The sequence below is a fragment of the Danio rerio genome, chromosome 8 (assembly GCF_049306965.1).
Source record: "Danio rerio strain Tuebingen ecotype United States chromosome 8, GRCz12tu, whole genome shotgun sequence".
NCBI lineage: Eukaryota > Metazoa > Chordata > Actinopteri > Cypriniformes > Danionidae > Danio > Danio rerio.
Genome location: NC_133183.1, coordinates 17,844,496 through 17,869,813, shown reverse-complemented (window position 1 = coordinate 17,869,813; position 25,318 = coordinate 17,844,496). Strand labels below are relative to the sequence as shown.

General features: G+C 36.4%; 1 protein-coding gene across 25 annotated transcripts in view; it reads right to left on the bottom strand.

Annotated features, from left to right (window-relative positions):
* The window catches only part of elavl4 (ELAV like neuron-specific RNA binding protein 4), a 110,522-nt gene that overhangs the window by 12,714 nt on the left and 72,490 nt on the right, over positions 1 to 25,318 (bottom strand). For 17 of the 25 annotated variants that reach the window (NM_001244600.1, XM_068222857.2, XM_068222859.2 and 14 more), the window contains 1 exon segment: positions 9,811 to 9,964. In NM_001244600.1, coding sequence (NP_001231529.1) covers positions 9,811 to 9,964 — 154 coding nt within the window. 25 annotated transcript variants of the gene reach the window in all.

The following is a 25,318-nucleotide window of genomic DNA, read 5'->3' as shown; positions in this document are numbered from 1 at the left end:
GTTTCAAAAGCTAAACATTTTGTTGTACAAGATACATTCAAATACGTTAATGCCAGGTGGAAACAGTAATGGGGCTCTGGTTTTTTGTTTATAATTTTGTACAAGTACAGTTTAAAAACGGTCATCTTGTTCTCACTTAAGTGACTAAATATGTCAAGTGACCAAACATTGTTATTGCAAACACTCAAGAGACCACAATAATAGAAAACAACAACGATCCAATCAGTTTCTAACAGAAAAAATAATTAATTGATCAATTAATTCATTCATTTTGCCTTTGGCTTAGTACCTTTATTCATCAGGGGTCACCACAGCAGAATGAACCACCAAGTTTAGCATATGTTTTACACAGCAGATGCTCTTCCAGCTGCAACCCAGTACTGGGAAACATCCATTTCCAGATATGAAAATGCATATTAGGTGTGCTGTCCAGGGAGAGGGCTCTGAGTTTGGAAAGACATCCTAACTTGTTTCGTGAGGGAGAGAGATAGGTGTCCGAGCACGGTGTCTAGTCTTTTCTCTGAATGCTCCATTGCTCTGAATTAAATAGGGATCAGGTTTAAGGTGGGAAGTTGGTGTGGTGGAGGAATGCTGAAACCGAGGAATAAAAGAGGTGCTTGGTTATTTAAAGGTGTTTAGTCCTACGCTGATTAAAGAATGATTGTCAATAATTACCTAGCCTTGTCAAACTATCTCAAGGTTTTTTCCTTCACTTTTGTCAATTGGTGAAGTTTGTTTCTTGCAACTGGCTTTCTTGGTTTTGGACTTGTGAAGCTGCACATCGATGTATTTGCTCTTCAATGTTTGGACTTTCAGCAGTGAAATTAAACCACACTGAACTGAACTGAACTTCAGCTCTAAAAACTGGACTGACACAGTTTCAACTTACTAGAACTTTTATGGTAAGCTGCTTTGACAGAATCTACATTGTAAAAGTGCTATAGAAATAAGGATGAACTGAATTGAATCTGCGCATGCTCCTCCCAAAATGTGTTCCTAAAATAGCACTTTGGGACCAAATTTAAATTTAAATTCTAATAGTCAAAAGGGACAAATGGGTAGAACTTGACTAAGTTTTGCTTAGGGTTAGGATGTAATAGGTCAACCTATTATGTCCAGAGGCATCAAGCTCTGCCCACAGGCTCTGCAGCAACACCTTCTTTATAAATCAGATATACAGTACATCGTAACTTTTGTTTAGACTTTCTTGCCCAAACGACCTTCATTTAAACACCTTCAGAATCAGAATAATTCATTTCTATATTTAGAGAGCAAAAATAACTCGGAAAAGCAAATGACAGAGATATGGGGCCTGTGTGACGGATCCTATTGCTGGTGTCACATTATGCATATGAGGCATGATAGAACGGGAGATTCTATTGGCTGGCCACACATTCCGGTGCTGTCAGGCAGACGTGTAATTTGTTTTCTTTTCTTCAAGAGAGGATGGCAATATTGTGTGAAGATGCTGTCGCCCGCTGGTGTGGAAATTGAGCGCGTGTGTGCGACAGCCTCAAGCTGTGTGGTTTGCGCCAGCTGACGGCCACACGCCGCCTCATGGTATGCAGCTTGTCCGCGACATTTCCGTGGTTTCCAAGGCGATGGGTTTGACCACTACCTGAAAGTAACATTTAAAAGAGCCTGGCTTACTGGGAGGTCTTTTGTTGGGTTGGTTTTTAATGAGACGATCCTTCTGCTCTGGGGAGGTGCGTGTGGAGACGACTTGCCAAGAGGGCAATTTGCATAATACAATGAATGTGTATTTGTGTGCATGCGAGTGTGTGTGTCTTGCGCTCTGCTTTCTATATTGTCAGTTCGTTCTCCTCTCACTCTCTCAGCTGTCACCCGCTAGTATTGATGTTTTCTGTTGTGCTGCCTGATTGTCTATTCAAATCAGTGTCTTTTGATATGTTCCGTTCTGCAAACAAATATTTGCACACAATCTTTTCAATGCAGCAAGCTTTCATTCAGGCTGCGGCTGCATTACTCTCTTTCCTTCACAGCGTGAGTCATTCCTGACAGCTTTTCACTTTTCCCTCTCCCTTCCTAAAACCTGCTCTCTTTAATTAGACCGTCAGAAGTAAAGGATCGAAAAGCATGCATTATTCCAGAGAGTTTAGGATGCACAGTTAGCTTCGTGCTCACAGTGGAGTGATGCTGAGGTCAAAGCAGAATCCTTCGAAAGTGGAGCAGAGAAAGGAAACTGGGAATGACACCTCCTCTCTCTGTTCCTCTCTCTGTCTAGAAGATATTTGACATGCAACAGCTCAAGAATCTAAAAATACAAGAGATTACACATTCCGTTTCATAAAATTTTGATCCGAAACTAGACGGCTTTTTGTTTCTGTCTGTCATTGAAAGTGTGCAGGAATTAACTGATGGATCTGACATAAACTATATGCTATAGTTGCTTTTGCTGGTTTAGGATGAAAACAAACACCAGTCAAGTCCGAAAATGAGGAGAAAAAGACGTCTCCAAATCCAATGTCTGCTAGAATCCTGTCTACTGTAATACCTTAAATTCTTTTGAAGTCAACAGAGATGTATTCTCTCCTTGTCCCACAATTTGACGGTTGGTGGAATAAACAAAAATGACAGGAAATGTTTTTATGTAATTTCTCTTCCTAGAAATAAGTACTGTGTTCTCAAAATATTTGCTCTAAGCTCCCTCAAACTTTCTTTAGCTAATTAGATATAGTTTTCTTACACCTTACTGTACTTCTTCAAACATGAAATGAAGTCATTGGTTTCACACTAACTGAAATCATATTAAATGTTTAGGTTTAAAAAGTCACATAAACATATTACTCTATATTAAATTTTCTTTATGCTTGGAAAACCGGTTGCATTTAGTACAGTATGTGCACTAACATGCAGCTACATTGCACTTACCTAAGAAAGCACTGTGTAAGTTAAGGTAAATACATCAGGAGGCTTAATTGTAGTTTCATTACCTATTTATTATCCAATTATTGTAATTATTATAAGTACTTGCAGTAATATACCTTGCCACTGTCACCACTGGCTTGCTTGGTTGGTTAAGCTCCTCGTCGATGGATTTGCTCTTTAGTGTTTGGAATTTAACCAGTAAAATTAAAACCACACTGAACTGAACTAAACTGAACTCTGAAAACTTGACTGACACAGTTTCAGTTTACTAGAACTTCTATGTTAAGCATCTTTGGCACAATCTACATTGTAAAAGCGCTTTAGCAATGCGGATGATTTGATTATTTGAAACCTAAAGCATGCATGTCATTAAAATTATCATATTGCATTTTAGAGTTTTGGTTATGACAAGCATTTAATATATTTTCTTTCAAAGCGAATACAAATTGTTGTACATGAGAATAAATGTTTAAAAGTGTCAGTATAACTAATCTAGCCTATGTAATGTTGAATACAATTCAAGAGGGAATCTGATAATGACAAAAGTCTAATTTGAGTGAAAACAATGGTCTAATAATGTTGTCAATGCCAAATGACCAGCATACTGTATGTCTCAAACATACTAATTCAACTTCAAAATGATGAATAGTTGCCTTCTGATGTAATCACTTTACTGAGCGTTAATGACCGGGACATATTTAAAGTCTGTTCAAGTCCACCATTCAAAGTCTATTCAAAATTTAGCATTTTAACCAACAGTAGACCTACACATATTATTATTGTTGTTTTACCATATGTTTAAGAAATAATAATAATAATAGCCTACTCATATTAACCATTATTCGTGAGAAAATCGTGATCTTGTTTTAAGCAAAAAAATAAAATAAAATTGTGATTCTCATTTTAGCCAGAATCGTGCAGCTACACAGATTTGGCACTACTGCATAATATGAATGACAAACCAAAAATACAAACAGTATACATTTTGTCTGCAGGGTCCACGGGAAGTCAATTTTTATCAGACCTTACACAAATTTATAGAGACTAGAACTGGTTGTCTGTAGTATGATTCAATCCAGAGGGTTTTGAGCCTGTGCACTAACACAACTATAATGAAATCTTGATGGGATTTCAGTTGCCTCTGGTAGAAATACTGCTGACCATTGTCATTCAGGCTGCAACTTAGTGAATAGCTGACAATCTATCAGATACCTGCAGAATCTCTAAAAATTAGAGTCCTGAAAAAAATTGTGCATTTTAATAGCCTTTAAAAATGCAAACGGACGCCTTAATGTTGACTGTGCTTTACTTTTTTCTTTTCCCTTTCGCTTCCCTGACATTACCATAATGAGCCTGCAGCCGTTTCTATAACAGGCTGCCCAAACAAAGCAAGCGGCCGAGCTAAAACTGGAGACACAGGCACCGCTAGCTCCTTTTTAGCGCTTATCATGAACCGACCAGAGTTACGGCTACAATGTGCCGGTTAACAGCACTATTCTCCCGGTAATCACTCCAACCTTACGTAACTTTCTACCTGTACTTATCTCGGCTCAGCACACATGAAGCCGGAGAATGCTGAGTTTAATAATACCCGTGACACATAGAGCGAGCACACAAGAAACAGTGGCAAGAGACTGCCATAGCCGGCCTGACAAAGCGCTTTCTACCGCACACCCACTGCTCTGGTCCTCGACACTTACAGCGTACAGGAGAAAACGAGAGAGAGAGAGTCCTCTGGGGAAAAAAGGGAAAGCTCAGAAAAGCTTGTCTGTTAATGAAAGCCTTCTCTCCTCTTTCTGAACATAAGCACCTCTCCGTTGTCTCACATTCTCTCACTTTTAAGTGGCTATGCCAACTGTATGGAACATTTATTAAACTAGTGCTCTAAATATATTATGAGGGAAAAAAAAGCATACACCTCTTCGTCAATGCTTTTGCCTAATCAGAGAAAGGAGAGCGACGTCCTCGTTTTATGTAACTTTTAGTCGCTGCCGCTACAGATGGTGTTTGAAAAGGCTCAGAAAGGGAGGTCTTTGAAGACTGGAGCAGCTCTTTGCCTGGTTCTGTCGGCGCACTGCTATAAATCCATCTGTTTGTCCTTGTGTAATTGGAAGCCAAGGCAGCAGTGTCATGACATGCATTGCGATGTCTGGTGGAGCATCTCTGTTCATTGTATACATCACAGATTCTTTGTGTTTTACAGGCCTTGATTTGGACACTTGTCTCGCAAGGATGGCTCAACTGCATGTGGACATTATAAAACCCGCTCCTGACAGTGTGCTTGCATGGTATAGTTAATAGAATTCAAGTCATGAAAAAATATCAATGAGCAAGAAAAGAAACGAGATGGAAGAAGGGAAAGCGTAGCATTTTAAAAGAGGGATTTCCACAAGTACCTCACGGGAGCGAAGTCGAGGCAGTCGTTTTTCACTTAAGAGCCGCAGCTTGTAGGAGCTAGCGTTATGGATCAATTGTATTTGCTTTCATTGATGGGACATGTATTGACTGCTAAGTGAGGCCTGGCGGAGCCACTTGAAATATTTAACTAATGATCAAAGGGTGAAACCTTACTCCACTAAGGTTACATGCAAGGTTTAAGTACTCATTGCATGAATTCAGTCAAATGCTCATAAGCGATTTCAAATCCCTGTAATTTAGTCACATTTTCCCAATGTACTGAAAACAAACAGACACACCCTAGGGAACAAGTTATATAAACGAAACGTGGGAAGAGGACTTCCACGGCAATATATTATCTTTTCTGTGAGGGTGAACAGAGAAAATGCTTCCCTAATGGTTACCAAGAAAATTATGACAAGGATGTATGATGTATTATTATTTTGAAAGGGAAAGCCACTGTTAGTTTATCATGCCATATGTGTTTGTCTTTATTAATGACTTGCGGTGTTATTTCAGGATGCTGTGTTTCATTTAAAACTGGTGCATAGAGGAATATGACAATATGAGTCTCAGCTTAAATGATGCTCATTTTTAAGCATGTGAGGGGCACCAGACTGATAAAAATCTGCATACATAATACTATCACACTGAGTATGTTCATGAACATTGATTCTAGATGAGTTTCTACTGTTTTTTTCTTTCATAAACCCTTTTGGTGTCCTACTTGTACTATACAATTCTACAGGGTTTCCCACTTCTTGGAGGTGCTTGAAAGTACTTGAATTTCAGACTTATGGATTCAAGGCCCGTGAAGTACTTAAAAACATGCAAAGGTCCTTGAAAGAAAGGAAAAAAAAAATAATAAAAAAAATTATTAATGTGAATGTTAAGCGTAAGTGAAATGTTAAGTACAGTAAGGACTTTCGGTGCTTTACATATGCTGGGGTATGAATATTTTTTGATTTAAAAGTTAATAGTGCTTTATAAAGTCTTTGAATCTGGTGTCCTTGAAAGAGTGGGAACCATGATTCAAAACATTGTACTCCTTTTATATTTTGGTGTGTATGAATACACATTTTATTCCAAAATAAATTAATTTTATTGAGTCGTCAGAATTTCATTTAGTATTACCACCACATTTGAGTATTTCAAGAGCCAAATTTAATCTTTAACAGGCATTATTACCACCTGGCTGACATTTTATCCATAGGCTATCATTATTATTTTAATTGCTTATTACTATTTATCAGAGTTTTGTCAGTATATTATTCAATGCAAGATGTGGGCCAAAAAAATAGCTTTCAAGGAGTGTACCTTAAAGGGTTAACACTGCATAAGGATTTGTACACATTTCCCTTTTAGACGCAAAGTTTATGGCAGTATAGTAGTTTAGTATAATAGTTGATTTACAAATCTTACTGAATTATCCTTGATGGTATTTGCAGTTATTTATTTTCCTTAAAAAGCATGTATTATTTCATTTTGTGTCCCCTTTAAAGGGATAGTTCACCCCAAAAATTAAAATCTGTCATAATTTACTCTGCCTTTTCCAAACATGTTCCATTTTCTTTCTCTTGTTGCACACAAAAGAATATATTTTGATTTTGATGTAGCCATCGACTTTTATAGTATTTTCCCCTGACTATTTATGTCAATGACTACCGGTTTCCAACAGAAAAAACAGAGAGACTTCGTAAATCCAGCCTTCGTCACCTAGACTGCAGCTCTGAACAAGAAGTTTTTTCCTTCACTTTCGTCAACTGGTGAAGTTAGTTCCTCGCCACTGGCTTGTTTGGTTGGTTTTGCTCATCAGTGGTTTTGCTTGTAAGTGTTTGGACTTTCAGATGTGAAATTTAAACCACACTGAACTGTACTAAATTGAACTTCAATTCTGAAAACTGGACTGAAACAGTTTTAATTTACTAGAACTTCTATGTTAATCTGCTTTGACACAATCTACATTGTGAAAGTGCTATTGGACTCCCACTCCCATCAGTGTTTTTATGGGGATACTCTTTTACACTAATTTGCCTTTCAGCGTTCATTCTCCATGTCTGACATTGGATTTTTTCAGTGCTGTTTGGTGACGCTAATGACCTCAGCATTCTCATGTTGAGTCAGAGTTGTCTGTACCACAAATTGCTTACAGTGGTATTGCAGTGATTGTGCTTTCAGTTCGTGTCAGCATATGGATGAGTTGATCTAAATTGTCAACATTCAGTTGAAATGTATTTAATCTTTTGACTGATTAACATATCTAATCCCTCTTTGACTTCGCTCTCGTTTTTGGACGATGCAGAATCCCTGCTTAGCTTTCAAGGCTTCACAGAAGAGTTGCAGTATTTGCTCAATGTCTCTTAATGGCAGCCCTCCGATCAGTGTAGCTTCAAAAAGAAAACACTCCTCGTTCCTTAATCACTAGCAACTCAAGTTTAATTAATCATTAAGCTGCCTCCTGTGGACTCTTTTCTCACGGGAAACCTTCTTAGGGCCAGAGGAAGGATCCGTGTCAAGGGAGGAAGGCCTCTGTATGTATGTATGTGTGTGTGTGTGTGTGTGCATGTGGCCGTGCAGCAGCTCCTCAGCGGTTCTTCAGAAAGGGTTTCGGCATCACTAGAACGTGGAGTACATTTTCCTGTGGCTTATGCGATATTGTTTGCATGGTGAGTGCCGTTATGAATTATGCAGTCGGAAAAAGTATTGAATGTGTAAGAAATTCAGCTCCATGACCATTTATATCTTGGTCGATTTATTCATGATGTTGGATGAAGGATAGGCCAAGGAGATGACTGGGTGCTTTAAAATAGACTCATCAGTCATTCTATGTTGTGGACTTGATTCTGATCGTTCAGATTTTTTTGATGATTCTTTAGGCTTGGATGCATCTTCATGGCCAGATGCAAACAAATATTATGCACATACAGATACCAGTGTTATAGGGCTGTACAATATTGGAAAATCTGACATTGTGATGCTTTGTTTGTCTGCAATATACATTGTGATATGAATACAATTTCACCAGATGACTTAAATAGCTCTGTTTGATAAGAATTCAAGTACGGAAACAATCAAATCTAAAATACCACTGCATAGTCTTCATTGTATAAATAAGTCAATAAATTATTTTTGATTCAAGTTTCAAATTGTACAATTACTTGGGCCTAAATGCTTTATATATTTCTTGATATGCTCATACAGTCACAGGCCTTAAAAATATTTGAACATGATAAACTTTTTCTCCATTACGATTAAAATCTCCAATGACTCCATGTTCTAAGCTGCATTTCCTGGTCAAATATAATCCCAATGTAGCATTTGAGATCTTGCTATGTGACTATTGTGGATGCACACATTGCAATATTTGAAATGATATTTTGTGCAGTACTACAGTGTTATATTAGAAGTATTTCGCATTTATATTTGTAAATCAAATGATTAATGTCACTGGATTCATTGGATATGGGTTTGAATAATACATTTTGTTCTATCTGATAACATTTCTTTCAAATATCAAATAAAAAATGTGATTCGGATCACTTTAAATTAGAAAGAAATGTCATCAGTAGTTCACAGAATAAAGCAATATGTACATATAACATGAACAATTATTAAATTGTAAATCCATAGAAATTTAAATGTTTTACATGGACAAAAATAGACAACCCAGGCTCATTCTGAAAATGTACCACTATATACATTCCTGGAGAGCACCAAATACGTCCTAGGAGGTACGTTATTTTTTTTTCGTTACAGTTTTTGTTTTCACGAATCCTGCAGAGACCACTGTGTACGCTTTTTGAGAACTCAAAATTCTCTTGCGAGTGTCATTCGCGCCTTAAATCCAACAGAGGCCACTGTTGAATGACTGACTGTCTGATCAACTGACCCATCCTCCTCCTTCCTTTATCCCAACCAATAGTGTTTTCAAAAGCACCGATTCACTCGAGAAATGTGTTTAGGGGGAAGTTTTGAGAATGAGCCTATGTCGCAATAGATGGATTGTTTGGTTTGTGTTTAAAACAGTAAAAATTCAGTGAAAATGCTATCATGAAACGCATGCTTAGTCTGTTTTTATTTTATTTTATTTTTTTAAATCAGAAGCTGGTTGCAAAAACTACTTAACCTTGACTTACAAGTTAGTCATATTTTTAAAATATCATTTTTAATATTAGATGCACAAAAAAGCTAATAGGTTCAAAGCTATATTAATGCTACAGCCATGTTTACATTGCTTCTTATAGCATGTCCTTTAATATAAAGACAACAAAGTGTCTCAAAGTATCCCAGTATTTTCTTATGTTTGACATATATACGCAAATATAGGTTAAACCAAAAATACAGTAGTCAACATTTGAAGTGGATCAAAAAGGCTTTTCAAAAATTGTTGAATTGTTTTAGGACAACTTTGATTAAAGGCTTTGATCCACTTCAAATGTTGACTACTGTGTATTACTAAATATATTTCAGTTTGTTTGTTTGTTTACATGCTTTAGGTTGAGAGAAAAGTGGTCCCACTGATACCTGTGACCTGGTCGACGAGAATGCGGGAGGTGATTATCCGGCCATACTGAGAGAAGAGTTGTTCCAGCTCCTTCTGGGTCATGGTCTTAGGCAGTCCACTCACATATAGATTAGCATCACGAATAGAAGCTGAGCTGGGCCGTGCATATGACACCTGTAAGACAAAACACACACAAACACACGAGTATTAATTGTGATCATGTTTCTACAGTGGCAGGATTTAAATGAAGCAAATAATTCATTTAAACTCCCCATCCAGTTTCAGAGGATATTTTTTCAGCATTTTATAATGGCAGTATGTAGCATTGAGATGCCAGAGGTCATATTATTTTGTCTCACACAGTGCTGGTGGTCTGTATATCTAAATTGACCTGGAGCAGCTAGAGACTTCAGAAAGATAATGCCCCCAAATCCTCCACTTAAGAACAAAGGAGAACTTATTATAATATTTTGAATAGGAACAAGTTGCTGCGAGGGATTCTCTGTGATCCGTGCTCATTCGCAGATAAGGGATATACACATGACATCTAAAGCGCTTTGCAAATTGTTTCACAGGAAGAATGAAAATGTAAATTCAATATTAGCGTACACCACCTCTAACCCTGTTTCTGAAGAGAAGCGATACACCCAAGAAATTAAACACACAAAGTACAATAGTAGAAGTTCATGAACCCTTTGAACTGCAGGCATAACTGTGGTCTGTTTTGAAAGACGTTTTGATGGAATTTGCAGTCCCAACAGTCAGTCAACAGAAACCCTTGTTTATTAAAAATATTGAGTAAACCTTTAGTGTGTTCTATTCTATTCTATTCTATTCTATTCTATTCTATTCTATTCTATTCTATTCTATTCTATTCTTAAGTGAAGTTTTATAAACTAATTTCGAGAGGAGCACATTATATGATTGATCGAGGCTGGCCGTAATTAGCAATAATTCAATCAGATTGACTCAAATTTACAACTAAAAGACCGAAATTGCCCTACTATCTTAGCTTGGTTTTGGAAGAATCCCTCCTTCTGCCCTATCTCCTCCTTTTTCTCTCTTTACCAGGGGGAGCTCTCAAGACCTACCTGATTTCTGACCTTTATATGCCCCTTTATACCCCTTTATATGCTTGTTGACTAGACGGGAGAATTTCGCTTAATTATCTTCGAGCTCAGGGTTCTCTCTCGGGACAGATTGCCAAATCTGATATTAGTGTCAAGCAAATATAAGTGTAAAGACATTTCTTGACAATTCCAAATACATTTATTAATTTTATTTACTTTCAGCTTAGTCCCTTTATTTATCAGGGGTCACCACAGCAGAATGAACTGCCCACTAATTCGGTGGATTCTGGAATGTTTTACACAGCGGTTTCCCTCCCAGCTGCAGCCCACTTTACACTCTCCCATTAACCAAAAGCCCTAGGGCTGGTTGACTGAAGTAAAAAGTCTGTGCGCATATACCCCATTCACCTATTGTGCATGTATTTAGACTGTGGGGGAAGCAGGAAGCAAACCAAACTCCACACTGAAATGCCAGCTGGTCCAGCCAGGACTTGAACCAGTATCCTTCTTGCTGTGAAGCGACAGTGGTAATACATTTTTATGGGATTTAAAAAAATCTTTTATTATTATTATTTTTTTTTGCAGTAAAAAAAAAAATAGGTCAAAATAACAAGCACTTTTTTGTTTCAATTAAAAATCATTATATTAGAGGTATTCTAATACCTATGTACCAAATATTATGCATTTACAGCATTACATAATGTCAACGTACAGCACCTTGTTGTAAACGGTAATTATTTCTTCCCCTCCATTTGATCATTTATGACCATGTTATATCAAACTCCTTGCATGGCAAGTCATTTCACTCGGCGGCCATCTTTGAAACACCTTTTGGACAGTTTGCTAGGGCATTCTGTTTGAATAAGGAAACATCAAATTCTCCAAAAACTGCTTGACAAGATTATAATTGAATTTCATATTAGGAATCACCAATAAAATTAAACAACAACTGTCCCTTTTGTTTCATTTCTAAACTTCCAAATCACAAAAAATCTGCAGAAACTCACATCTGGTCTGAGCCCCTCTTCCAGAGTATCATCGGTCTATAGTGATCAATGATTGGCTCCTGTACTAGAAGGTGGGCTTTATTCGCCATAAAGTGATCGATAATTGACTCCTGTACTCGAAGGTGGGCTTTATTTGCCACATTGACCGTTACACTTACCCATTCAAAAAGTGATATATCTTGTGTATTCTATAGTCTTTTGTTTATATTTAGGATAGCTTTTTCTAAATAATAAAAAAATCTAGGCTTTAACGACACATAATTAGACATTTTCAGTTTCTTCACTACAGTAGTATAGAACTACTTTATTAGAAGAAGGTTTATAAACGTCATTTAGAGCACAGCAGTAAATGATAAAGGCTAATTTGTTTTCAGAAAACACACATGATGAAGTGAGTGAGAGTGAGAGAGAGAAGGCTGGCTGTCATCTGTGCTGAATAGCACTTTGGAACCTTCTGTTTGTGCCTAGAGTGAGAGCCAAGCCATCTATAGCTCTCTCACCCTCGCATTCGTCACATGCTCTAATATCAGCGCTGTGCTTACTAGCACCTTGGACAGCGCTCTTTCCACCACACTCCCTCCATCTATCACTCACACACACTCACTCGGCACGTTCTCACCTCTCTCGACTTGTCAAACTCGCCAGCACCTTGGACAGTGTCTGTCACACTCTAAAACACACTCTACTTGTTTTCAACTTCACATACCAGTGTCTGCCATTTCAGACACACAAGATGCTGTTTTCAGCCATTGCATTTTCTCAATCAGGGCTCAGATTTGTTGGCAAATTTGGTATGCCTTGGCAATGTCACTGAACTTTGAAGCGCTCTTTCATTAGTGATGTAGTTTATCCTAGATTATCTTTTTAAATACTCAATTTATCTACAAAATTTTGATTATTTACAACACAATATCGAATTCCATGGCTGTTTTAGTTCAAATATTATTTTAAAGAACATAACAACATTTTTAAACATATTTTAAATTCATATTTTATTAGGAAGCTGTACAATATTATGTTTGTGCATATACAGTACATTAGATTAGTCAGTACTGTAGCCAAATCCGGAGCTTATCTAACAAAATAACTTGCGATAACGGTCCAAAAACTAGTACATCCAAAGTTTTGTTATAGAAGAATATTAAATGCAAATAAAAAAAAAGGAAAAATCAAGAGAAGCAAAAAAAAAAAAAAAAAAAAAAAAGACAAATTTATTAGAAATTTTGTAAGTTGTATTTTTTTTGCAATATTTGCAGGGTTTCCACAGGGTCTTAAAGTTTTAAAAGTTTATAAATCAATGTAGAGAAATTCCAGGCCCAAAAGTATTCAAAAGTCTTAAATGCTATTTTGAATATCAGGATGTTGCGTATCTTATGAAATCAATAAAACCTGCTAGATTTTACATCATGCTGCTTTGTTTACTGCATTAACCAAGGCAACACCATTATTTCTTCTATAGGCACCAACTTGCTGAATTAGCTAGATTTAATACATTTTTATTCAGTATTTGAATAATGTTTTAGTTTTGGATTAATTTCTTATATTAATCTTTAGTAAACGTACTGTAAGTTCTCGCTAGTATTTCCAGTTGAAACCTGAAGTGTTTATAAAATCTTAAAATGTTAGAAACGGAGAATTAAAAAAAGATCTTAAAAGTTGTTTAATTTCTCTCTCTGATCCCTGTATATTCTCTGACTTTGCTTAAATGTAAATGTATTATCTTTCAAATTTTAAATATGTTAGGTAAAATATTATCTTTATAAACATATCTGTTTAATTAATCTGGTATGTTTAAATGCGCTAAAATACATTGCCTATATTGACTGAGAAATGGACACAGATATTCATTTTCAAAATGGGGTGGACTCAATTATGTTGAGCACTAATCAACCATTTTTGTAGTTATATGGTCTTGAAATTTGGGTCATTTAAATTCTTAATCGATCAATCAATCAATCAATCAATCAATTAATCAATCATACATTGTCTCCAAATGGTTTAACACCCAAAACAAAAATTATTATTGCTGTAATAGTAATGTATGTTTCTTTCTTTTTCTTTTTTCCTTTCTTTCTTTGTATTTGTTACTATGTAAATAATAAACTTAATAAATGGTTTCAAGGAATACTAATTATTATTATTATTATTGCACTAAATAAATACATATGTATATATATGTGTAACATTAAAGTGAAATGGATATTTTAAAGCTTCTTTAGTGTTGTCTTTTCCAAAGCTTCAAAGCTGCATTTATTACGATTGCATTAAAAAGGATGACCTTTTCTTCCAAGACGTCTCCTTTTGGAGTTCCACAGAAAAAAGTAAATCATATGGGCATTTGCATCAACACTCTGGTGAGTAAAAGACGACAGAATTTTCACATCTGTGTGAATGAATCCATTATCAGCCTGAATTTTCTTGAGTTGTTTTTTTTTTGGTCTCACCATTTTCCTCACTCTCTCTCGTTACAGCGTTTCACTTTTAATTCGAGATGGAGAGATGTCTCTATCTCCATGCCCTTTTAATGCTCACGTCAATTTAATCTGTTCCCATTAATGGTTGAAGCAGCCTTTCCATCTCATATTTTCATTAGTTCTGACATTTGGGCAGCGGAGCCATCACAGGCTGTTACACTGCTACAAATGCTGAGCTAAACATGCTAAACACTCCGCCGTAATCTCCTCAAATCCACTTAAATGGTGAAGGCAAAAGGCATGGAACCCTGGCAGGCTCTTCCCTCTCCTCTTCTCCCTTCTTTTCTTTTCCTCCCATCTTTTCTTTTTGCTTTTTTCTTGCCCTGTCAAGCAGCTCCAGATGCCAGATCTATCAACACCCTGTCTGCTGTGAGGAGTGTATGTGTGTGTGTGTGTGTGTGTACACGTATCTCACAGCACAAGGCTACGCTCTTCTCACCCTCAGTGGGATTTCTCCCATCACACCTCGACAGGAAGGCAAAGCCGGAGTTTTGCTGAGAAACGGAGAAGTGTCATGGAGAAGTGTGTGTGTGTGTGTGTGTTACAAAATGATGAGCGTATGGAAGTTGCGACTGGAGTGAAACTCTCTCTCACTTATTTTTCTCTTACTTTTAAACATATTTTTTAGCTCTGTTGATCTGTTTTCATGGACTTCCTGCATTAGCTGATGTGCTGGAGCGATGGCACGTCCCTGAACCTGACACTGTGACATCTTGCCAAAGAATATAAACCGCCACACACTTCCTTTTTCCTCGTCTAAACAGCCTCTTGTAAACATATACATCATCAGCTTATTTCAGCAGGAGGGCCCTCATAAACGCCGTTTTTCTTGCTCTGCTGAAAAGAGCAAAGAACTGCACTTCGGATAATTACCCTCTCCTTCTTTTCCCCCCTTTCTCTCGCTCATCCACTCGTAGACGCAGCTGTCTGTTGCTATTAGATGGCCTGTCTTCATCCCGGCTCGATGGGGGGGTGGGGTTACGATGGAAGCTTTATGAGAACGATGACCTTGGAACACGCTTATTAGAAGTTATAAGACAGAGGATTTCATCTCTCTTTCGCGTCGTATTACAGCAGGAGAGCATCTTTTGAGAGGGCCGGTGCTGGTCTGAATAAGAGGCTTCGTGGAGTGCTGAGAGAAAGGAGAGCGAGGTGTAAAAGAGAGATCACAAGGAAGAGATAAAGATGTTGGCTTCTCTGACCCCCGCTGAGATGGACGGAGGCATGGATGAAGAAAGAGAAAACGTGGAGATAAAAAGATCTGGATGATTAACAAACACACGGATTGGAGGGAGAACATGGCCCAAACCTGGCAAGTGATAAGCAATCAAAGCGATTTCGTGTAAATCACTGTTTTTGTCCTTACCAGCTGCGACCACAAGAAACAACAGCACATTTTGATGGTCGCTTGCTTTCTATTTCTGTAGCATCGCCCAAGGACTTTCAGCCCACTCAACTGAACACAGTCGGCTGATATAAAAAAATCACACATATATAGAGCTTGCATTAAAAGCACATGTGAAAATTAGCTTTAGTTTAGGTAAAAAAAAGAATAAAAAGGCAGATCTCTCCAAAGACATTGTAAATTAGCAGCGTGGATAGTCAGAATGTGCTTATCCAGACACGAACATTGACAGTAATAAGTAGGTGGAAAAATCAGAGAACACGCGGTGCTAAATCGTCACGCATCAAACCTTCTAAAGCAAATTTACATTTGAGTTTTGCACATTCTGGAATGAATGAGCAGAAAGAACAATTGTCACAAATTACTGTGATTTCTGGAGAACTGTTCACGCAGAGGAAAGGCAAATCAAATGCACTATTGACAGTTTATATTGATTTTTATTTTAGCATCTCGGTGGTGACATTTCAATTTTGTCATCTCACAGATGGAACTGTAAGCTGGCATGCGATTGTGCTAATTAATATTCATGAACTGACTATCTTGAATCCCCCTGCTTCCTGTAGCACTTGGTACTGTAAGGATGACTAAGGCCCAATCCCAATTCTATTTTTGTACCCCCTTCCCCTTGGCCCTTAAAACAGAATGTGCAAGGGGAGGGCTACAAAATTTACCCCTAAGAAATGGGACATCACTACAGCACCTGCACACGACATCATATGTCATTGCGATCTCTTGCTTCATACGAGATCAGACGATCGCGACTGCTGTAGTCATTGCAGTTTTGCTATTTTGGGTATTTATCTTGAGGAAATCACTGAAGGCATGTGTTTTGTCATAATAATGGTCTATAGTGGCAATAAACTTGTAACTATACTGTGCATTTACACCGTGGCCATATTCATCCATGTAAACACACAAGAAAAAACAACATTAAGACTATAGCAGACACTGTAAAAAGTTTATTACCAGCCACTAGACTTTTCTGACAGGGGATTTGAGTGTCAGAATGTTGTGGGACTGCTATACAGAAGTTATTATTAGGGATTATAGATAGCGAAGTTTAGCTGTTTTTTTTTTAAGCATTTTTTTAAGCATGACAGTAAAACACGAATGTCAATATATAAAAACATATGCTTGTTTGTTGTAAAAAGGGCTAAGTGGTAGAACTGGGATTGGGCCTAAATCTCCCCATAATATCAGAAGCTTTTACTGTTATGGAATTCCATGAGGCTAGACCATGAGAATTGTTGGGCACTAAAACAATAAACTTTCTAATCTGAGAGAAGATGAGCTAGGAAACCAGTTGTTTAACTGTCTTGATCATGCATCCTGAACCCTCTTCTCTGCCCTTGATTTTACTTTCTCCACAAGAGCAGCTCACTCACATTCCACACAGATTGTCCAAGTTTTTTTAATATGGTCTATCTTGTGGCACTATATTCATGTTTGGTGTCATTTTAAATGTCTCTGTGTGATAGGTTAAGTGGTCTTAATTTTACTGTTATAATTCACAATCTCCTTATATCTATTAATTCAGGTTTCGGCTTTGATAAGATCGTTGACAGATGCTCCAAGAAAAATCGTCTTTACATCAACTCATGTCCAGGCAAGGGTCTTGGTGAAGCTTTTATTTTCTTGAATTTATGACGGTTTGTTGTGATTTGACTATTTAAAGGAAAGTGGCAAAAGTGTCTGTGGTATCATGAGTCTCTGAGCTCTGCATCAAGGCTTATATGCTGCAACATACTTCTACACGGTCAGGTATTAACCTCTAACTCTTAAATGTGTCTTTGGGTAATTGATGTAGTAAATTTCTGAATTGGCTTATTTTGTTTGAATATGTGAATTGGCTTGGAAAAACTTTGCCTGCATGGCAAATAAATGTAAAATTCTTGTTTAACTCTCCTGAAATCACGGTAACTAGATTGTTTAAGCTAATATTTCCACAGCTTATGACCAGGATTGCTCATACAGTACATTCAGGCTCAATGGATAGAGCATTGGCACAGCATCAGAAACCTGTTTATTTCTGACAATCACTGACTTAGTATGATATAATCTAGTGGCTAAATCAAACTTTCTTTATGTATGAGCAATCATGGGGCGGCCTAATGTTACTTAAAGGAAACTAGTTTACAGTTATATCCTCTACCAAGAATCAGAACTGGCAAGGTTGTGTACATGAACAGATGTTACTGGCCAGCATATTGACTCTAAGCGACTTCGGTCGATGAACCATTAACTGAAAATAAGGATTTATTAGGTTAATCAATCTAAATCAGACCAAATCACAACCTATAGTAAAAGGTGATCAGCTTGAAATAGATTAATCTAATTTAAATGATTATAAATTGGAGTTGGAAACTAATTAAAATAAATTTTAGCAAATAAAAATATTTATTTTTAAATGTGTTAAAAAGGCCTACATGCACTTAACCTTCACCCATGGTGTTAGTTCCGTCATTGGACTAATAGATGGACTCAGTACAGTACGGCAGTATCTGTTAAATTGGTCAAACTCATTGTTTCTTTTTTATTGTGAAAACAATGGACTAATTGCATGTTTCTTTGCACTTGAATGGGACAGTGTCTAAAACCCTTTCGATTACAGTATCCAAGTTATGTTTGAGTGTGTATGTGTGTGTGTGTGTGCATGAAAGAAAAAAAAAATCAATCATGCATGAAATGCGCGTGTGAACAGCACATTGCACAGTGGCATGTGTATTGTTTCTATATGTAGGCAAGCTAAGTCACGGAAGACAACTCTTGCTTCATTACCCGTAAGTCTATGTTAGTATGTTGCCGGAAACAGCAACATCATTCCTGCAGGTTATGACAAGTCCCCTGTGGACGGCATGAATTTTAGTGTTAAACTAAATTGTGCCTTCGGGCCAAACCACTGTATGCTCATATTAGTGTTTCAGATTTCCAAAACATAATACTGAACTAAAAGTTGTCATGAATAATATTAATGTCATAAATGTTTTTTTTTTTCAGCGTAGTCATTTATTTACCAGGGGTTGCCACTGCGGAATGAAACGGCAATTATTCCAGCAGATGATTTACACAGCGGATGCCCTTCCAGCTGCAACCCAACACTGGGAATAATGTGATAAAATAATATTTTATATAATATATATGTATATTACAATAATAAAAAAAGACTTAAATACTGTTATTTAAGTAATATTAAATTATAAAAATATTGTTCAAATAATTCTCTTTATTTTGACACTAAGCCTTGTCAGGTCTATTTAGATCAATTAATGCAGGGGTGCCCAAACTCGTGTCTTGCAGATTTTAGCTCCATCTTGCTTTAATACACCTGCCAGGAAGCTTCTAGTACATCTACTGTAGTAAAAGCTTGATTAGCTGGTTCAGGTGCGTTTGATTAGGGTTAGAACTAAACTCTCGAGGACACCGGCCCTCCAGGATTGAGTTTGGATACCCCAACTTAATGAAATACTGTATTAAAATACGTTATTTAACAATCACAGGACAGCCCCAAAATACCAATTAATTGTCATTTCAAATTTTTATTTTTTGCAACAATTCTTGAAATGTTTGCGTGGGTTTCCTCCAAGTGCTCCGGTTTCCCCCACAGTCCAAAGACATGTGAATTGGGTAAGCCAGTCATTTTCTTTTTCCTTTATTAAAAAGAGGTTGCCAAAGATGAATCGCCTACTTATCCAGCATATGTTTTACGCAGCGGATGTTCCAGCTGCAACCCAACACTGGGAAACACTCATACACTCTTGCACACACTCACATGCACTACGGCCAATTTAGCTTACCTATACCTCATGTCTTTGGACTGTGGGGGAAACTGGAGCACCTGGAGGAAACCCACGTGAACACGAGGAGAACAAATTCCATACAGAAATGCCAACTGACCCAGCTGAGGCTCAAACCAGCGACCTTCTTGCTGAGAGGCGATCATGCTACCCACTGCACCACCGGTCCGTGACGCCCTCATAATAACCTAGTTAGGCTTAAATTTCACTTTAAGCTGAACACTGGTATTTTGTACAATAAATTGTAAAAACATTATGTACTGCTATCATAGCCAAGACAAAAGAAATTAGTCATTACAAATTAGTAAGTAAAACAATTATGTTTAAAAATATTTTGAAAAGAATCTACCCAATTAAGCAACACTGAGGAAGTATTAAAAAAAAAAAAAATTTTCACCGGAGGGCTAAAAATTTGGACTTCAACTGTATACATAATATGAAAAAATATTTTGTATTAATAAAATAATAGTAACGCCTATTTAAATTTCATTATATGTATAGTAACTGCTAGTAATTATACTGAAGACTCATAATTTCATAACGTAGCTCAAAGATGCTAAGAAATCCACATAACATGTTGCTTTATTTTGAGGCGGAGTGAATGACAGCTAGGATGACTTGCAGTTCAGTGAGTCAGATGTTAATTCAGTAACTGCCGTGATGGAATGTTAGAATGATTCAAACTGATAACTCGAGAGCTTTTGACTGATTCACAGCAGACATTTATTAATCTATTTCGGTATTACGTCTTTTTCAGGGTTGTTTTCTAAAATCGAGTACAAGGATTGAAAGAACCAACTCAAGGATGGGTCTTCAGGATGGGTCTGAAAACATGAGGTGTGTTTGGCCATTAAGTGCAGTGTTTTAACAGTGTGTTTATGTATGTGTGTACCACTCTCTGCCTGCCTGGAAGTGTGTTTTGTCACTGAGAGAAGTGCCGCGTGGCAGGAAGCTGTGATGATCGGCAAATACACACAGAGTGAGTCATTCGGTCTCTGATGGATTCTTAGCTGATGCTGAAACCAGTACTAGAAACACTGCTGGCCAACACATATACATGCTGCCACTCTAGAAAACGCCCATGTTTGTGAGCTTTGTGCTGTGCTCTTTCAAAAAAAAAAAGAAAAAGAAAAAAAACAGCCCTGACAAGTCTTTTCTATCTCCTCTCTCTACATTTCTTTTTTTCTTTCTCTCCCACACACAACTGCACAAACACGAACATGTTCTTTTGCTGTTATGTTAAGAGGTACTGAGCCGCGCAGACTGAGCCGTGTTTTCATAAGCAGGCGAAATCCAATCTGATTAGATTAGGGCGGATGTAAGTGAGAGGTTTGGGATTATGGGCCAGATGAAAACACACACACACACAGTCAGATTATGCCATGAGCAGCAGTCAAAATTCACCGTTAAAAACCAGCTGCTGCTTCTAAATTTACCACCAGGCGCTGTTGAGGAAAATGGAAGCCATTAGATTTTGCTGGATCTTTCTATTTCATTTTATAATTTATTATATTAATAGAACAGAAATGAGTGGATTACAAAAGAAACGAGCAGAACATGATAGATCAGAAGAGAATAAAATGGAACTATTAGCAAAGTGAATAAAAGATGACAGACCGTAGATCAAAAACCATTAAACATGACAAAAAAACAACAAACAAAAATAAAATGTAATTTTTTTTATAAACAAACATTTATACATGGTTTACATGGACTCCATAGATATAATGAATTTCATATTATAAAAAAACATAAACAAAAAAGCACTTGTCATAAGGCCCTATGCCTAAACCCGATTATTTATTTTTTTTACCGGTGGTAAAATTTGAATGTCAAAATACCACGCTAAGTTGACATTACAGTGACATACAGTTTGTTCCTGTTAATAGAGCACAACTAAGTCATACCCATGGTTATACAATTTTGTTTTAACTGGTAAAATTTAGATGTCAAAATACTCAGCTGATTTTTTAAAGAGTTTTGAATTACAGGGACATGTTGTGTGTCCCTATAAATCAGCTCAATAGAGAACAACTAAATAACCATGTCATTATACAGTTATTTTTTAACTGTGGTGAAATTTGAATATCAAAATACCACGCTAAGCATGATTTTTTTTCAAGAGTTTTGAATTACAAGGACATGCATCGTGTCCTTGTAAACCAGCTTAATAGAGTACACCTAAGTCATACCCATGTCGTTATAGTTTTTTTTTAACCTGTGGTGAAATTTGAATGTCAAAATACCTAGCTAAGTATAATTTTTTTCAAAGAGTTTTAAATCACAGGGACATGCAGCGTGACTCTGTAAACCAGCTTAATAGAGTAAAACTAAGTCCTACCCATGTCATTAAAGTTTTTTATTTATTTATTTTTAATTTTTTTACCTGTGGTAAAACTTGATTGTCAAAATATCCCACTTAAGTATGACTTTTAAGACTTTTGAATTACAGGGACATGCAGTGTGTCTCTAAACCAGTTTAATAGAGTACAACTAAGCCATACCAATGTCATTATACAGGTTGTTTTTTTTTTTTTTACCAGTGGTGAATTTTGAGTGTCAAAAACTTACCTGTGGTAAAATTGGAAAGTCAAAATACCCCGCTAGGTATGATTTTTAAGAGCTTTGAAATAAAGTGTGTCCCTGTAAACCAGCTTAATAGAGTACAACTAAGTCATACCCATGTCATTATACAGTTTTTTCCCTGGGGTAAAATTTGAATGTCAAATGATCCTGCTAAGTATGATTTTTCTTTAAGAGTTTTGACAATTACAGGGACATGCAGTGTGTCTCTGTAAACCAGCTTAATAGAGTACAACTAAGTCATATGTCATTATACAGCTTTGTGTCCCAGTAAACCACATATACCTATATTTAATTAAATTCAAACACACTTATTTTATTTCATAATGCAATGGCACATGAATTAGTTGAATAGAAAATAATAGTTCAAATCTGACTAGAATAGAACAGAACAAATTAAAAGATAATAAAATTTAAATAAAACTAAATAAAATAGGACATGGCATCTCAGAACAAAACACATGGAAACAGAATAGAAGTGAATAAAACAGAACATTGTCTAATTCATACCATAATTTTATTTATTAACAGGACAAAAACAGATGGCGTTAAAAAAAAAGAGTGGAATAAATCAGACAGAACAAAATAAAACATGACAAGAATGATCAGAAAAAATGTAACTGACTAAAATAGAGGTTGAGACATTGTACCAAAACACAGCAACAGTAGAATGAGAAATTAGATTAAAATGGAACTAAACGGAACAGATATGAGCAGAAAAAAACAGCACAACAGAACAGACCAGAATAGAACAAGGCAAATCATAAAATGGAATTGAACTGAATATCACACCAAAGAACAGATGACAGAAAAAACAACTTAAAACATAACAGGCAGACAGAAAAGAATAAAATGTAATTAAATATAAAATAATAGAAAATGGTGTACAACAGTACATAAATCAAATATAGCAGAATTTGAAAGATTAAAACACAATAAAATAGGACTGAATGAAACATATCTAATTAAAATCTGTAAAATAATACGGAATAGAGCAAAACACACCTGATAAATCAGCACTGAATGAAACAAAACAGAACAGAACATGACAGAATAGGAGAGAACATTCTTACGATGGAAAGCAGACGCATTCTAGGCTTCTATTTAGCATGTCCGCATTATTTCATTATACATGCTATTTCCCGCTTTTTGTGTGACTTCATGATTTGACATTTGGAGCTTCATTTACATATCAATTACACTATTTTTCCCTTTTCTTCCTTCAGTTGCTTTCCTGTTTCCTTCTGCATCTTAATGAGTCAGATTTGCCCTCCTCTCTCTTTGTGCCAGCCCAGCACGAGCCAGTGTTCGCCACATGTGCTAATCATTGCAGCTCCACTGGCACATACACTGACAGGAAACATTGGGCGAATTGACTGGCGCACACGTGAGAAATGGCGCTCCCACATACAGTAAATGGAATGTGGCACTGTTACCGCCTGTTATCTGTTACGTTTAAATAGGTTCAATCCCAGGTGCGTGTGACCTGTTAACTGGAGAGGTACTGAGAGAAGCTTCTCAACGCTGTGCCCTTGAGCGAGAAGCGTCGGCTCCAGAGGGGGGAACGGCTCCTGCAATTATCGTAATGTGGGTTGCTTTGGCTGAAAAGTGTTTGGTAAACAACAGACAGGCTGTAACCTGACAACATGAACCCCGGCGCTGATCCCAACAATGAGATGTACACATTCAGGTATGCATACAGACACGGCGCACTATTACTGCTGCTGTTTGCGCTTTTTATGTTCATTTAGTGCGAGTAATAACCGAACGGAATTAATGTGATTAAAAGAAATCACTACATTTGATTTGATTGATTAATTGGCATATCATTTAGTTGATTAACTGAAATTGTGTGTTGTACATTAGCATTTTCTACACTCTTTGATGATATAATTAAGTAATTAAAAAATACACTGAATTTTGAATAAAACGTTCTAAAAATATCTATAGATAATATTGTTATTTTAATTTCACTAAACTGTTGGGGACTAAACCACTAATTACAGGCTTCATACACATTTTTACTGCTAAAATGTTTCATGTTTACTACCTAATTTTTCATGTAATGTCTACGTATAATGGTAAAGAAGAACAAATGCACATTGAACTTACAGCATATCAAAATATGTGACAATCTATGTAGTTTATATTTATAGCTTTAAAATAGATTTTAGAAAGTATCTTGTTGTCTGTTTGAAAATTTTAGAAAAGTTTAGCACCTACAGTATCTTGTTAGAGACTGTTTCTGGACATAGCGATGGACATAAAATGGACATAAAAATATATCTTGAATTATAGTAAAAGCGAAAGAAAGAGAGCTAAAGCTAAAACTGCTTTACTTATTAACGTTTTTGCAATTGAAGCTGCTTTTTACCCCATACAGAGAGCGTTACATGAAGGGATGGACAGTGCAATTCTATTTAAAATTTACCCAATATTATTATCTCAAATATATTCAAGAACACAGATATTTGTTAAACACATTTCCATGGCTTTTGGGTTCATTTGTTTTTCCAAAACTTTTCCAGGCCTTGAAAAAAACGCCTTAGTTTCATGACTTTTCCAAAACCTTCAGGTAAACATTCATGGTCTAATGCTTTATGTAATGTCCATGTACACATGGTTAATAAGAAAAAAAAGAAGAAAAAAAAAAACGCTTTGGAATTTGTTATAGCATATTAAAAATATGTGACAACCTATGTAGTTTTATTTATTTTTATAGCTGTAAAATAGTTTTTAGAAAGTATCTTGTTGTCTGTGTGAAAAGTTTACAAATGTTGGCTTGTGCTAGTGAATAGTACAAAATAGCCTTTAGCACACAGTATCTTATGTCTGTAGTTAGAGATTGTTTCAGGACACAAAGCTCAAAATGTATCTTGAATTACAGTGAAAGTGAGTGAAAAAGAGCTATAGCTGCTTATGCTTATTGAAGTTTTTGCAATTGAAGTTGCTTTTTACCCCACACAGAGGACGTTAGGTGAAGGGACGGACAGCGCAATTTTATATAAAATATAGCCAAAATTATCATCTGAAATATATTCAAGGACACATATAATTGTTAAACAAATTTCTATGACTTATGCAAAACATTTTGAGTTTATTTGTTTTTCCGAAACTTTGCCAGGCCTAGAAAAAGCCAAAATTTCATGACTTTTCCAGGACCCTGTATTTAAATAGCTGTTTATTAAAATGTTA